The 16,288-nt window shown below is 37.3% G+C and overlaps 1 protein-coding gene across 5 annotated transcripts in view; it reads right to left on the bottom strand.

Moving 5' to 3' along the window:
• The window catches only part of FAM135A (family with sequence similarity 135 member A), a 672,026-nt gene that overhangs the window by 12,505 nt on the left and 643,233 nt on the right, over positions 1–16,288 (bottom strand). For all 5 annotated transcript variants that reach the window (XM_053710421.1, XM_053710424.1, XM_053710423.1 and 2 more), the window contains one exon: positions 14,327–14,437. In XM_053710421.1, coding sequence (XP_053566396.1) covers positions 14,327–14,437 — 111 coding nt within the window. The remainder of the gene's footprint in view (positions 1–14,326; positions 14,438–16,288) is intronic.

Here is a 16,288-nt window from a genome sequence, read left to right as displayed (position 1 = left end):
ATTTATGTAGCAGTTTAAGATGCGCCTCCCTCCATGTAGCTGAAAGCGTAGCCTGAGACACTTTGTGGATAGAGGTTTGTATAAATTTGCTATCAATATTGTCTTGTGACAGCATTAAATTCCATTAATGAGCCGCTTTTTCAAGGAGGTACTTCCCTTTGCTAACTCCAAGCAAATGGTAGCATAGAGTGATGGACATCAGCCCTTTTTTTTTTACTAAAGTAAGCTAGCCCTCTAAGCTACCTAGATCCCAGCACCACTTGGCTGTCCTCATTAGATCGACAGCATAATGCCTTATCTGCAAGTACGCAAAAAACTCTTTATTAGAAAGGTTAAACTCATTCTTAAGTTCCTCAAATGGTTTTATGCATTTTTTCTCTTGGTCCACGAAATATACAATCTTATCTAATCCTAGTAAATGCCAATCTTTAATAACCCATGAGTCCAGGCCTGCCTGAAATTTTGGATTGCCCATTAGAGGCAGATATTTTGCGAAACCCGACAATTTATTTCTAGCAGATTTCCTATCTTCCACCAGGCCTTCAATGGATTAAGAAACATTTTTAGTGCTCTAATACTGGTTGGCCATTCTTTTGGCTCACAGTGAATCAATGCCCTTGGTAGATATGGGTCACAGATTTTTTCTTCAAGTTTATTATTCACCACATAGTCAGAGAAGATCCAATCAGCTACTGTTCGTGCTAAAAAAGCAAGATTATACAACCTTACATCAGGAAGGGCAAAGCCTCCATAGGTTTTTGAAGAAGATAATTTATTCAGCACGATCCTAGGTCTCATGCTCTGCCAAATAAATCTTCTAAGCATACTATTTATTGCCCGAACATCTCTCTCTAGAAGCATTATTGCATTATTGCTGTATTCTGTAAGACATAGAGCAGTTTAGGGAAGAGAACCATCTTAAACAGCGCATTTCGTCCAGAAATAGAAAGTGGTAAATTTTCCCATCTTCTAAGCTTTTCTCTGAAATTTAATAAGACTGGAGGAATATTAAGACTATACAGATCTTTTGGATTGCTTGGAATATTAATGCCAAGATGTTTTATAACCAAGCGAAAAGGAATATTGCTAAGGGAATTATTGTTTCTTCTAAGCCATTGTAATTCTGATTTTGTGGTGTTTACCTTATAGCCAGAGAATGAGCCAAATTGACTAATGATTTGTAGCAGCTTAGGTATATTAGATTTAGTATCTGATAAATAGATAAGTATATCATCTGCATAGAGGGCTAGTTTTAGTTCATAATTACCTATTTTGATACCTTCTAGTTGTTGTCTGATCATGATTGCTAATGGTTCAATGCAGAGATCAAAGAGGAGGGGGGAGAGGGGACAACCCTGACGGGTTCCCCTGCCCAGTGTGATTTGCATAGAGAGTATATTATTTACATTTATTTTCGTATAAGGTTGATCGTATAGGTTTTTGATAAAGCTGAGAAAGCATCCTCTAAAACCAAACTTTTCTAGGGAAGAGAAAAGATGATCGTGTTGAACTGAGTCAAATGCCTTCTCTGCATCGATTGAGATCACAGCTAGGTCAGGGGCAGCCTCCTCCCCCTCCCGACACCCCCGCATTGAATAGAAATTCTGACACCACCAGAACCTCTCTAATTTTTGCTGAAGAGTTTCGAGCATTTAAGAATCCAGCTTGATCTCTATGAATGATATTAACTAGTATTTTTTGCAGTCTTTGGGCGAGAATAGAAGTGAAGATCTTATAATCAGAATTTAATAAGGCGATAGGCCTATATGACTCTTTCTGGTATGGGTCCTTCCCACTTTTAAGAATTAAGGTTGTAAAAGAAGCTGAAAAAGATTTTGCTACTGTCCCTCCATCAAAGTGCATATAATTATATAGTTTACAAAGATGTGATGAGATCACAAGGGATAACATTTTATAAAATTCATTGGGTAACCCATCCGGTCCGGAGGCTTTGTTCAGGGCCAGATCAGAAATGGCTTTCTTAATTTCTTCTTCTGCAATTGGGGCGTTGAGAATCTCAGCTGATTCCTCAGATAACTTAGGAAAATAAATTTTGCTCCAGAAATCCTCCACCTGGACTAAATCTGAGTTTCTAGGGGCATAGATGTTTTGATAGTATTTTACCATTTCTTCCGCTATTTCCTCATGTTTGAGAACATGCTTCCCCCCTATCAGTAACTTCTCAATCAGTGAAGTTTTTTTTCACTTTTAACCAAGTTGGCTAACAATTTCCCAGATTTATTTCCAAATCTGTATATAGTTTTGACTGTAATTTTAAGTCTTTCTGGGTTTCTCGAAAAAACGCAAAAGCGTCTTTATTGCTCTTAGCTTTAGTGTATTTAGCCCAGTTAGCCGAATTCTGATCAAGAAGGAGTCGGTTATATGCATTTGTGACTGCATTCGTTAGTTCTCTCTCCTTTGAAGTTTTTTATTTAGCATAGCAGTGTAAGCGATAATTTCGCCTCTTAATACTGCTTTTGCCGCCTCCCAAAATATGACGGGGCGATCTCTGTATTCTGAATTGCACTAGTTATAATAATTGAACTTGGTTCTAAGACAGTTCTTAAATTTCAGATCTGATGCTAGAAAAGAGGAAAAGAAAAACCGAATAGATTTAGACGTAGGATGTTTAACTTGAAAATCTAAAGTAATCGGCCCATGATCAGACAAAGAGATAGGAAGTATTTTTGCTTTTACCTCAAATGTGCAAAGTCTTTCGTCTATCAAGAAAAGATCAATTCTTGATAGAGTTTTATGGGCTTTGGAAAAGCATGTATAGTCCCTATCATCTGGATTTTGCATCCTCCATATATCTTTAGTACCTAGGTTCTGCATAATTTTGGTAAGTAATTTAGTTTCCAAATTATCCCTTTTCTGCTTTTTCTGCTTTGTATTTTGCCTTAATCTATCGAGAGGGCCATGTTGAAATCTCCTCCAAGAATAAAGTAGCCCTCCAATAAAGAAAAGATTTTGGTTTGCAACTGATTCCAAAACTCTGGATCAAGAGTGTTAGGTGCATATACATTACAAAGTGTAAAAATACGATTACCAGTTTTAATTTTTAAAATCAATGATCTCCCCTCTGGATCTGTCCCGGCATATAACACTTCTGCATTAATTTGTTTTCCTATTAGAACAGCCACCCCTCTCTTTCTCCCATGCCCTAGCGAGGCAACCACCTCCTTCACCCATGATGTTTTAAGCTTCGAAGTTTCTGCCAGGTTGAGATGCGTTTCCTGGAGGAAAGCTATGTCTGCATCCATTCTTCTTAACTGAGTGAGAATCGATTTCCTCTTTATGGGGGTGGTAATACCTCCAATATCCCAAGATACCATTTTAAAATTAGCCATGAGATTTAGCTAGTGGGGAGGGGGGGCAGAGGAAGAAGAGAGAGGAAAAAAAAAAAAGGAAGGAAGTTGGCAAAAAAATCTTTTATGCAGACTCATTGTTACTCAGGGGAGTTTAATTGACTCAGAAGTTTTTCTGCATCTTGTGCATTTTCAAAGAGATAAGCCTTTCCCTTAACAAAAACCTTCAGTTTAGAGGGATAAATAATTAGGGCCTGGTACCCTTGTTGGATAAACTTAGAGCATGTTGGGGCCAGATTCTTTCTTTTAAAAGCTATTTCTGCTGAGTAGTCCTGAAATATGAGAATTCTATTTTCTTTAAACATGATGGGTTGATTCTTACGAAAATATTGCAGAAGAGTTACCTTATCATTAAAATTGAGCAGCTTGGCTATTACAGGTCTGGGTCTGCTATTTCCTTTACTATCTACTTTTAACTGCCCTATTCTATGTGCCCTTTCAACCACAATTTGAGGGTTGCTGGGGGGGATTTTAAGGAGCTGCACCAGAGTCTCTGAGATAAACTTAGGTTTTCAGGTTGTTTTCCCTCAGGTACCCCAATAATACGAATATTATTTCATCTAGCAGGGTTTTCAAGATCCTCAATTTTAATCTGCATTTTAGTTAGAGTAGCAACCGTGGATTCTAAGCTTGTGCTTTGCACAGTGGTGAGGTACTCTAGGTCAGATACTCTCTGCTCTAGTTCATTAATTCTGTTAGTGAAATGTCTCATTTCTTGGGATAGTAAAGTAATATCGTGTTTAGTCTCCACCCTAAGGGCATCGAATTTAGGATTTAAAGCCTCTGCGATATTCGTTACCAATACTTGCATGTTAGTCACTTCATTAGTAGTTAGTATATTTAAAGGAGGTGGCTGTAAATCAGTAGCGGGATCTGCAGTAATTTTGGTTCTTCTTTCTCTTTGTTTAGCCGCCATGGCTGGTGAGGGAGTCCGGGAGTGACTGTGGAGGAATTTATCCATATACCGTGATAATTAAAGTGAATAAGAGGAATCATAGAGAAGGAATTTAAAAAAAAAATAAAATAAGGGAAGGTGCCGCGTGCAGGAAGGGAGTGCAATCAAGAAGAAAAAAAAAAAAAAGGGGTAGTGCTCAAGAAAAAATTACTCACAATTTAGGGTAGTGAATAGTGTAGGATCTATAAGAAGGGAGTCACAGGACCAGCCAGAGAGCAACTCGGCAATATAAAGGGATCTAGGAAAAGAAGGGAAAGAGAAGGATCCTCCCTCTCTTCCCCCTGCCCCTCCCTCCCTTACAGCACTTAACTATATACACAAAATTCCCTATTAACAAAAAGGAAAAATATTCAACCCTCAAGGTGAATCCCAATCCCAATAGAAGAAAAATTAATATTCTCTCCCCTTGTCCTATTTCACTCCGCCTTATCTCTTTCCTTTTTTTTCCTTCTTTCCCCTTCTCCCCTCCCTCTGTTCAGAGCAAAAAGGAAAATAAGTTGCAGGAGGAAAGGAAAAAAATCAGGCTTCGCAGTATTACAATGTTATATGTTCACTTTTAAGAAAAGCATAGTAAACAAGCATTGCCCATCTATAGTGTATTCTTGGCCTTAGCACATACACTGACAAATAAAGCTGTTATAACAACAGAGAGTTGTTTGAACACAAGAAAAAAGAGGATTTAACAGCAGGGGTATTTAAACAGCAGTAATAAGCTTTTCCTTCATCTACATACTATATGCAAGCGAATATTCCATTATTCTAAGCAATGGGTATAGTAAGCATTTTTCACACAAAGCTGTTATACCAACAGAGAGTTACTTTAAACACAGGGAAAAAGAAAAGTTGGGTAGTAAAGTTCTCTGCCCTGCAACAAGAATCTCTGGACAGTTCGGTGAGAGAAGGCAAGAGAAAGGAAAAAAACTTTCTCTTTGCCTATACAATATATGCAGACAAACGTTCCGTTATTCCAGAAAGGGATTCCTTCCTCCTTCTCACTTATTCCTTTCCCCCCAACTCTTTCATAAGGAGCAGGGATCCTGTCTGTGTGTTTTCACACAAATAGTTAACTGTGTGCTCTGAGCACGCTGAGTACACTTTGTTAACAGAGTTATTCTTAGGCCTCTAGTTTTGATACAATTAAGTACCATGTCTTAGTTTTCCTAGAGATCTTAGCTCTTAATTTGCCACTACAGGAGTCCTTGTATTTACCCACACCTAGTTAAGAGCCTGATTTTGTATCAGATTTTGTTATGCGCTTTTATTTCGATGTACCAGTTCAATAAACTTTTTATCACATCTTAATATGTTCTTCGTAGCTTACATACTTGTGCTGTGTAAAGCCTTCCCTTCAGCTCAGATGAGGAGAACTTTAGCTTTTATGACTTACCTCCTCTCGTGCTGCCCGCCTGTAGTAGCAAGATGTTTGCTGAAAAGGTGACTACTTGATCGCACCTTAGCCCACACAAGAGCAGGCCAGGTCTCCTACTGCCGGATCGAGTGTTCCTTATCCTTGATTTTAGACCCACATATACTCACCTCCTCTCACGCAACAACGGTGGGAGGGTAGGGAGAGAGATCCAGACAGATACCGCCAGAGGAGAAAGTGCGGTCCAGAAGCTGGTCCTCCAGTCTCCTGTCAAGCGCAACCTATGCCCGCCGCCTCCCACGCAGCACCGGTGGGGGAGGGGGAGACAGCCGTTGCAGATTGAATGGGATCCCAGGTGAAGCAAAGGAGATTGCAGGTATTTCTTAAAGATGTAGTGTGTTGCTGTGAAGAAGTTAGAGCAACAGGCGTGGGAGCAGTAGAGAGGGGCAAACAGAAGCCAAAGGGTGGGCTATGTGCATCCTCAAATATAGTAAAATAGAAGAGAATAGGCTTCAGGCTTATAAGGCAAATTCTAAGCCCTTCTTGTCTCCTTTCCCTCAACCTCCGTGGGAGAGAAGGGATAGCTGCTGTATTGGAAGAGAAAAAAAAAAGCTGTTTATACCACTTGGCTTAATTGTCAGACCAGGTCAAGGTGCCGGTCCTGTTTAGGTGGTTTATTGCCGTCACAGTGGGATGAATTTCCACCGTCACAGGTTCCAGAGATGATGTCTCACACTATCCTTGAAGCAACCTCACAGGTGGGGTAGGGCGCGAGAATCCACCGCCAAGAGCTGCAGGACTGGAGAACAGAGCTCAGCTGCACCTGATTGCTCCTCCTCCACCGGAACCTCCCCAGCTAGAACATACCTAGAACATATCGTTTTCAGGGCATGTAATTTTAAACAACTTTCCAATTTACTTTTATCACCAATTTTGCTTTATTCTCTTGGTGTTCTTAGTTGAAAGCTAAACCTAGGAGGTTCATATGCTAATTTCTTAGATCTTGAAGGCCGCCTCTAATCTGAAAGCATTTCGACTGTTTTTCACCACTAGAGGGCGTTAGTTCATGTGTTTCATATAGATAACATTGAGCTCATGCATGTGAAGCTCCTAGGAGTGAGCACTGATTGGCTAAAATGCAAGTCTGTAGAAATAACTAAAATAAGGTGCAGTTTGCAGAGGCTTAGATACAAGGTAATTAGAGGTAAAACGTGCATTATTAAAACTGTGTTGATTATGCAAAACTGGGGAATGGGTAATAAAGGGATTATCTACCTTTTTAAACAACAAAAAAATGGTGTTGACTGTCCCTTTAAAAATGGAATGCTGCCTAATTTGAAGTAACTAAAAATTAGAACTGAACCCTAAGCAGGATAATCCCTTCCTCTCTATGAAGGGGATTAACCCCTAAATATCCAAATCTCATGACTATGTGCCTGAATACTGCCTAAACATCCATAAGGATATGTCCCATATAAAAGCAAAGGGTCTTAACCCTTTCAGTGCCAGCCTTCTAGCCCCAGAAGAACAAAAAGGCACTTACCTGCATTCTAGCTGTCAGGCAGTCAGACGACTCACAAAGTATGAGAGGATGCCGCTCCTCACAAAGACCTTTGTAAAAAGAAAGACAGAGTAAGCTTACTCAGGCTTTCTATACCAGGGCAGCAACATGTTAGGAAAACGCAGCAAAGCCCACTTTACAAGTTCTTAACTGCTTTTAAGCTACCACAGCCCTGCTGAAGAGACTAACGTGGAGTACAGCTATACCCAAATTGTGATGGAAGATCAGAGCAATCCTGCCCTGACTTCAAAATAAATAAATCTTGATGGAAGAATCATAATCAGGACACCTTATTACTTCACCTCTTTCTTGCACTAGAGGCAAAGAGAATGACTGGGGTTTGTGGGAAGAGAAATGATACTTAACATCTTTGCTGTGGTGCTCTTTGCCTCCTCCTGCTGGCCAGGAGTGATATTCCCAACAGTAATTAATGATGATCCATGGACTCACCATGTCATTAGAAAGAAATATGGTTTGTGGAGGAAGGAGACAATTTAAACTTATGACTTAATTTCTCAATTTTAAAGCTTCATTAGACAGAACTGTTGGATAAATCACTCCATGGTTATACAGTAAGCTTTTTTCTCTAGCACTATAAATTTATATTTTCCACAGAGCCTTAGTTTAAGATATAGCTCACATATAAGCTAACAACAACAAAATAAAGAAATAGAGCAGACACGATCCAGGAAGAAATCTAGCCATCAGTACATTATGGGCCAGATAAAAAACACGCTGCTATTCAAATATGTATAATAAAACATCGCAATTATGCAACATATTACAATCAAGTAAAAAAAAAGTTTAACCAGAGGTGGGAAGATGTGTTAGACTTTAAAATACACTCTCTTTCTCTAGGTGTATAGAGGTGTGTGTTTCTATTAAAGCATTTAGGACATTTTAAGGAAAGCATTAACAAATAGGTGTGCAGGGAAACAAGGAGATTCTAAGACGTTGCTGCTGGAACGGTCATATTAAAATACATACATATGGTGACAATTGTTTTCATAATATGTGTCAAATTAGTTCACATGTCTCTAAAAATGTTGAGTATATAGAGAAACTCACCGGGGCTACACCTTTATTAATGACAATTCCCATACTTGATGACAGTCAGGAAGAAACAGACCAACACTGAATGCTTCACAATGAAGTGACTGCTGACACTTGTGCAAGGAGGGAGACTTATAATGGTAATGGAATTTGCATCCTATTTTCTAAACTGATTTAACACTAAGTTTATTTTTCTGAAGCAATTTTATCTACAACACTACTTATATTTTTTAAGCTTCTTTTTTCCCATTATACTGGACGTTTTAGATTTTGAAGTGGAAAATAAGTGAATGTGAACTGGAGTTACTAGCATAGTATTAATGCTTTTAGGTAGAGGATACATCATTTAAGAGTCTGTATCATATAGCAGACTGTAATACATTGTTACATTATTTTAATCTATAGAATTATGGAATAAGATTGCTGTCAAAAAGGCAAGTATGTGATTCTTTATCGCTGTACATAAATTGTGACATAAGAATACAAAACACAATTTATGCTTACCTGATATCATCCAGGTCAGGAAACACTGCAATACCCTGAGACCTGATTACAGATAATAAGGTAAGAATATTCTGAGAGCCACAGCCCGACCAAATGGAAGATAAACTGAAAATGCTCAACCAAAAAAGCAAACCTCAAAAAACAATAATTTTCCTTGATATAAGAACATAAAAGGAAAGCCTCATTAAAATCAATTGTGGACATAAAATGACCTTGCAGAATATAAGAACAGTTTCCAATTCGAAAGTAAGAACCTGAGACACTTGTTCAGTTTCTAGCTCAGAATTCACCTGAAAATTCCCTCTACCTAAGCCTTTACAGGGTTTCTAGGAACATGGGAAAGAAAAAAAACCTTCCCTTGGGAGGCCTTGATCTGAAACCTATTCTATATCCTTGAGACTATATTAAAAACCCAAGGAATCTGAACAGACTAAAACCAAGCTTCCTGAAAGAGGCGTAACTTACCTCCCACCAGAGACTCTGAATCGGGGGCCACACCTACATGCAGACTTGGAAGGGAGAGATTTCTTGAAATGCTTAGACCTGTTCCAGATATATTATTGGGCATATAGATTGGCATGGTATTTAGCTTTGCAGCCTTGCAAGCAGAGGACTTAGTGCTCAAGATCAGTTATAGGTGCTGAAACATTTTGCAAATGCTATTCTATTCATTTCCAGACGGAAGCAGAGGAATTCTGATACTGGATGGAGAAAAAACATTTCTAAGAGCCGACAAAACATAAATCTGAGCTTTAGATATACCCTTGGACTTCTTGTCCAGAGGAAGAAAAGCTCCTTATCCCCCAGACATCGTAGAAATAATGGAAACCAAACCATTACCAAATAAAAACTTTGCCTGTAAAGAAAGAGATATAAGTCTGGAATTAGAAATCATATCAAGCAGACCAAGATTCTAGCTATAATGCTCTTCATTAATGAATGATGAAAAAGAAAGAATGACATTTAAACAAGATAAAAAGCTTTACCAAAATCTTTACTGGCAGAATCATGTGAAAACTGCACAGACAAACTATATATATTCAAGTAGCAGCCACATCCGCAATAGATATTACTGAACTGCAAAAAAGATTGCTTGCAAATAAGCCCTCCTAAGGAAGAATTTTAACTTCCTATCTAAAGGGATTATAAAAGGAAGAACTATCTTCCAAAGGAATGGTAGTACATTTAGCCAGAGTAACAATGGCCCAAAACACGTTGGAAATAGCTTCCCAAAGCTCAATAATGGAAGCTGGAAAAGGATACAAATTCTTAAACCTTGCAGAAGGAATAAAAATATATACCTGGTTTAGTCTAATCTCTGGATATAATCTCGGAAACTGCAACAGGGACAAGAAACACTCCAAGGGACTTAACCAAGGGTTATCTAATAAAAACTGAGGGCCAGATTATAAGTGGAGCGCCAATTAACAATGGTGTTTAAGAATTAACTGTGCTAGAAGTTAAGCATTTTGCGATCGTCGGGTTGCGCTGGTATTATGAGTCAAAAAATTTCTATGTAACGTTATGCATTTAAGCATTTATATGTTCCTCTAATCCTTGGCATAGATCCTCAGGTTTTATCTCATGCTGACAGTTTCCAGTTATGTTTAACTGGGTCACCCTCTGAGAGAGGTGTTGCCTTTGATTTTTCCACTTTTCTACTGGTGTAGTAACGCATTTTCATGGATCCTCATTGAAAATCTAAGGTAGCAGATTCCTGTCGGAGTACAGGGCTACCCTCTGGAAGGGGTGCTGCAATTGGCGTTAGTTATATGCACAAAAATCTATACATATTGGTTATAAGCTGTCCATGCTTTTTCAATTTAGTTGTTTATTTCATTACATATAATACATATGAGACTACTGTATTTATGGTATGTTATACTTAATACAGATGGACACATCCTTGTTGGGAGATTTGTCTGCAAAGTTTATGCACAAGTGTGGACATAGCCATAAATAAATTATATATCATTTTTAAATCAAATTGGTGAGATACCTTTTTCCTATTTTTGAGTGCTGAAATCCCTGTCTGTGTATGAGAGTATATATATTCTCTATATTCTCTCTTGCCTCTAATTTATATATATATATATACACACACACACACATCTTTAGAGATGTATGTATCTCTATGTTAAAGCCCTCGTGCTGCCTTTTTTTTCTCTAACACCTAAGACCTCATATCTTTGAGCCTTTATAATGTTTGTGTGCAATATTTTTTAAATATAATTTTTTTTTATTGAGGTTATATAATATAATGAAGGCATTCCTGAAATAAATACTTAATACAAAACAATATTCTCCCTTTAGGGTACAAGAAAGTGTCTGTAAAGAACAAAACCAATAGAAATTAACCTACGTTTTACCTTTTGGGGCTCCCCCATTAGATAAAGGGACGTGTTTAGTGACACTTCTTTGTCTTGTGAAACAATTAACCAGAGCTCTGAGGACGCGGTAATCACTCTAGCGTAAATAGCTATTGCGCTCAAGCGATCGTGTTTACTTTCAACTCATAATACCAGCGATAAACCCAACAAGCGCAAACAACCGCGATAAACCCCTTATCGCTCGCACGCAAACTTTGGCACTCCAAGCGTAATCTGGCCCTTAGTTGGTATATTCCCATGTACTTTAGGATTATTAACCTCTATAGTACGCAATTAAGCAAGAAGTTCCCCTACAAAAAGAATGAATGTGGTCGACATAAAATTAATACAACAATAATTCTATTTAATAATTAGGGGAAGACTCTTGATCAAAAGAGAAAACAACCCCCTCTGAGGACACAGCAGCTAAAACTTAAAAACATTAACCTTAGCAGGCTAAGAACTAGTAGAAGGTAAATTCTAAACTAACCTTTTACTTTTAGTTGAAAGAAGCATGACCACCAAAATTTCAGCACTGTTCAAATTAAATTCTTAATTCCAGGAGAAAAAGAAGTAGATTCTTCCTCTAAATAACAAATAGAAGGAGCATAAATACCTTTTCGATGCAATAAGATAGTAGAAGTGGTCAGAATGCGTTACAACATGAATACATGTATTGCATAAGATTACTAAAGGAAATACATTGGCATATAACAATATAAACATTTTACACTGGTATTAAAATGTTCAAATGACCCAGCTTCAAAGGCAATTTAGGAACAGAATTACAAGGCTCCATAACTGCAGAAAAACCAAAATAAAGTTAAATGCAGAAAAAAAAGTTAAAGGATAATATCTTCATAAAAAGAGCTCTTAAAAAAAACAAAACACTTACCCCCTCTGAAAGAAACTCTAAAACTTTTAATTTGCTAAATTATGAAAACAAGACAAGCACACTTGTAAAATAAGGCGTCAAACTTACATCATATGTAATAGAAAAGGACGCCAAAAAGTACACACACTATCACGCTGAAGCACGCAGACCCGAAGGCCAGGGTACGCTAAAATATGTACGCTTGTGAAAAACGTTGAAGCATCAAAAAAGTGCGTGCATGAAAAAAATTATGCAGTGAGAAAACAAAACATTATTTTAAAGAGGAAAATATCAAATAAAAATATACATATAACTGTCCTAAGGTAATGTACATATATAACTATATATACATATACATATATAACCTAAACCACTTATAGAGTGCAAGTAAATACAAATCTAGTATTTACCCAAAGGTACTCTGCTAGTGAAGGAAACCAGTGCTGAAACATAACAGCAGAGGAACTGGAATAGGAGTAGATCAATAAACTAACAGGCAGAGGCAAAGAATGAGCCCCTGCAACCTCCATGGCAAGGATTGTGACTATATCCCCACTGCAACCAGCAACTTGTATTTTGAGGGGCAATGGGCCACAACTCAATCTGAGAACCCCTCTTCTCTCAAGAATAAAATTAAAATCTTAATTTTTCCACCACCTCCAGCACAAGCAAAGACAAGACTGAGGTACTGGTGAGGTGGGAGGGGTTTTTATAGAGTTCTTGGGGTTTGGGAATCTTTGCAGCCTCTTAGTGGTAGGGAAGAGTAATTCCCAGGAGTAATGGATCTTGGACTCTTGCCACCTGTATGAAAGAAATATAAATTTACTAATACTTTTTTTTAAATAAGTTTTTTTTCTAGAAGAAAAATACATAATTACAAATACAACAGGTTTTTTTTTGGAAGTACAATCTTCTTTTTTGGAAGTACAGTGGATCTCCAGTGTCAGGAACCCTTCAATGCAGCATGCAAGCCAAGAGATTCCAAAGGCAGAACAGAAAAATAGCCGAAGGAGTATATATAGATAAAACATTTATTAAAACATCAATTAAAAGGAAACTCTTCTCATTAATCCCTAAAATATGCAATGCGTTTCTAGTTTGTGAGTACATTTATTTACCATACTTTATCCCTTGAATATATGCAGATTTACACAATGCTGCACCTTCTTACTGTCTTACATGCTTCTTAGTGATTGTTTACAATGAAGGTAAACATCCTAGATGGTATCTCTAACAAGGGTCTATTCAGAAATGATCTGGGCTACATGCAGAGACAGAAATTACTGTTGCTATCTAGAATAAGTCCCTAAGCTCTTTGGCCTTATAGATTCACAAGCCAAAAACTGTGAAACACTTTTGTTGGATCATCTAAAAATTGAGAAATGTTTCTGATTATGGTGATAAAACCTCTCTAAGCTGCAAATATCTGCACTATACACTTCCGCTTTAATCAAACCAAGTGATTAAAGTTCCAAAAATGAGTATTATATCATTGATGCCTTAGTCCAATCCCAAATGGCTGCAACAGAAAACAAATTAAAGGGACACTGAACCCAATGTTTTTCTTTTGTGATTCAGATAGAACATGCAATTTTAAGAAACTTTCTAATTTACTCCTATTATCAATTTTTGCTTTGTTCTCTTGCTATCTTTATTTGAAAAAGAAGGCATCTAAGCTTTTTTTTTGGTTCAGGACAGCATTTTTTTTTATTGGCGGATGAATTTATCCACCAATCAGCAAGAACAACCCAGGTTGTTCACCAAAAATGGGCCGGCATCTAAACTTACATTCTTGCATTTCAAATAAAGATACCAAGAGAATGAAGACAATTTGATAATAGGAGTAAATTAGAAAGTTGCATAAAATGTAATGCTCTATCTGAATCACGAAAGAAAAAAAATGGGTTCAGTGTCCCTTTAAGTATTTATTTGCTTATGGAATCGGCAAACTTACTGATTTACAGATTTCAATGAATGGAGATAGTTTATATTTATATCACTATAATAGATACTTATATATATAAAGCCAATGGATGACAGCTGACAAAACATTTTATGGCAGCTCTTCTTCACTAAAATAAATAGCTTTAGGAATCATAAATGTTTTTTACCCTGTGTGTCAAAATAAATTGCAAACTGACTTTTTCCTGTAAGCTATTTATATGGTTAAAACCTTAACAAAAAGAAGTGAAAAGAAAGCTAGGACAATTCTAATTTCCATTTCCACATCATACAAAGAAAAGGCACAAAAATAACAGCAGTAAAACACATCAGACCTGGCTTCTTGCTGAGTTTGTAGAGGAACGTTTGCCTCGGGTCAGAGTGATCTCGACAAGTCAGCTGCAAAAGGGAGCCTGACTTTTTCCACTTCTGCATAAACCAGAGACCTGGGAAACAAGACATAGACGCAGTTAATAATATCATGCAGATACTAGCACAACTGGCAGCTGGATAAAAGTAAAGCCGCAACATTACATCTAAATATTACAAAAAGCTTTTTACCTAGAATAAAATCATCCCTAACAGCGTTGTTTTATGTGTGCCAGATACAGAGAAATAAAAGTCTAGCAGCAAAAATATATTTCTTTATTTAACCCCTTCATGCCTGGGGCAAGTGTTTAATCGAAGTTCCAATGTTAAACACTTGCTTGAAAAACGAAATCACACGATAACCAATGCTATCATGTAATGTTAAGGCCGGAATCGAATTGAATGGTAAGTGGTTAAGGACATCACTCAGTTCTTGAAATAAACAGAATTCACTATAAACAGTGTTAAAGGGACAATGTACTCAAGCAAGCAGTTGATAAGTTCATTTTATTCAAAGCAGCTGCAGAAATAGAACATCCTTTTAAATGTAATGGGCTCCCCCTCCACCCCACAGATGTTTGATTTCTGATGCTGCCTATTATTTACATAGGTTTTCAATAGCCAATACTGCAGACTTGAAAATCTCAGTAGAGGTAGCTGTTTCAATAGGCAAAAGCAGCTATTTTAAATTATAAAATAAACATAAAAGGAGCTATTTGTAAAACATTTAATACACAACCATTTAAAATGTAAAATTAGGAACACAATAAAGGGGAGAACAATGTCTCTTTAAGAAGAGGCCCAATAGGGATAGTGTTTATCTCAAGTAAAAAACGTAATACTAAAACTTATAGATAATTTATTGTGCACTTTATAAAGCACAAAACTTGTTTAGACATACCAGAGAATTACCAGAATTTTAATATAAACCAAATGACCAAGAATGGAAAAATCATAGCAAGAATCAATCACTGGCACTTAAAGGGACAGTTAACAACTTGTAATTACAGGACATTTCTGTTGTGTTGCTATAAAATAACACATATCAGCCATGTCTTAAAGTCATGGTAAATCCTAGTGTTTCTGAAACTCTAGGATTTACCAGTGCTACAAATAAAGGGGACTTTCAGTCATGAAGTATAAAAACAAAATTTATGTAAGAACTTACCTGATAAATTCATTTATTTCATATTGGCAAGAGTCCATGAGCTAGTGAGTTATAGAATATACAATCCTACCAGGAGGGGAAAAGTTTCCCAAACCTCAAAATGCCTATAAATACACCCCTCACCACACCCACAATTCAGTTTAACGAATAGCCAAGTAGTGGGATGAGAAAGAAAGGAGTAAAAAGCATAAAAAAGGAACTAATTGTGCTTTATACAAAAAATCATAACCACCATAAAAAGGGTGGGTCTCATGGACTTTTGCCAATATGAAAGAAATTAATTTATCAGGCAAGTTCTTACATAAAACAAAATTTATGCTTACCTGATAAATTTATTTCTCTTGTGGTGTATCCAGTCCACGGATTCATCCATTACTTGTGGGATGTTCTCCTTCCCAACAGGAAGCTGCAAGAGGACACCCACAGCAGAGCTGTCTATATAGCTCCTCCCCTAACTGCCACTCCCAGTCATTCGACCGAAGACAAGCAAGAGAAAGGAGAAACTATAGGGTGCAGTGGTGACTAGTTTAAAAATAAAAAACACCTGCCTTAAAATGACAGGGCGGGCCGTGGACTGGATACACCACAAGAGAAATAAATTTATCAGGTAAGCATAAATTTTGTTTTCTCTTGTAAGGTGTATCCAGTCCACGGATTCATCCATTACTTGTGGGATACCAATACCAAAGCTATAGGACACGGATGAAGGGAGGGACAAGGCAGGCGCTTAAACGGAAGGCACCACTGCCTGTAAGACCTT

The sequence above is a fragment of the Bombina bombina genome, chromosome 4, assembly GCF_027579735.1.
Source record: "Bombina bombina isolate aBomBom1 chromosome 4, aBomBom1.pri, whole genome shotgun sequence".
NCBI classification, from domain to species: domain Eukaryota; kingdom Metazoa; phylum Chordata; class Amphibia; order Anura; family Bombinatoridae; genus Bombina; species Bombina bombina.
This window is presented reverse-complemented; position numbering and strand designations above follow the sequence as displayed.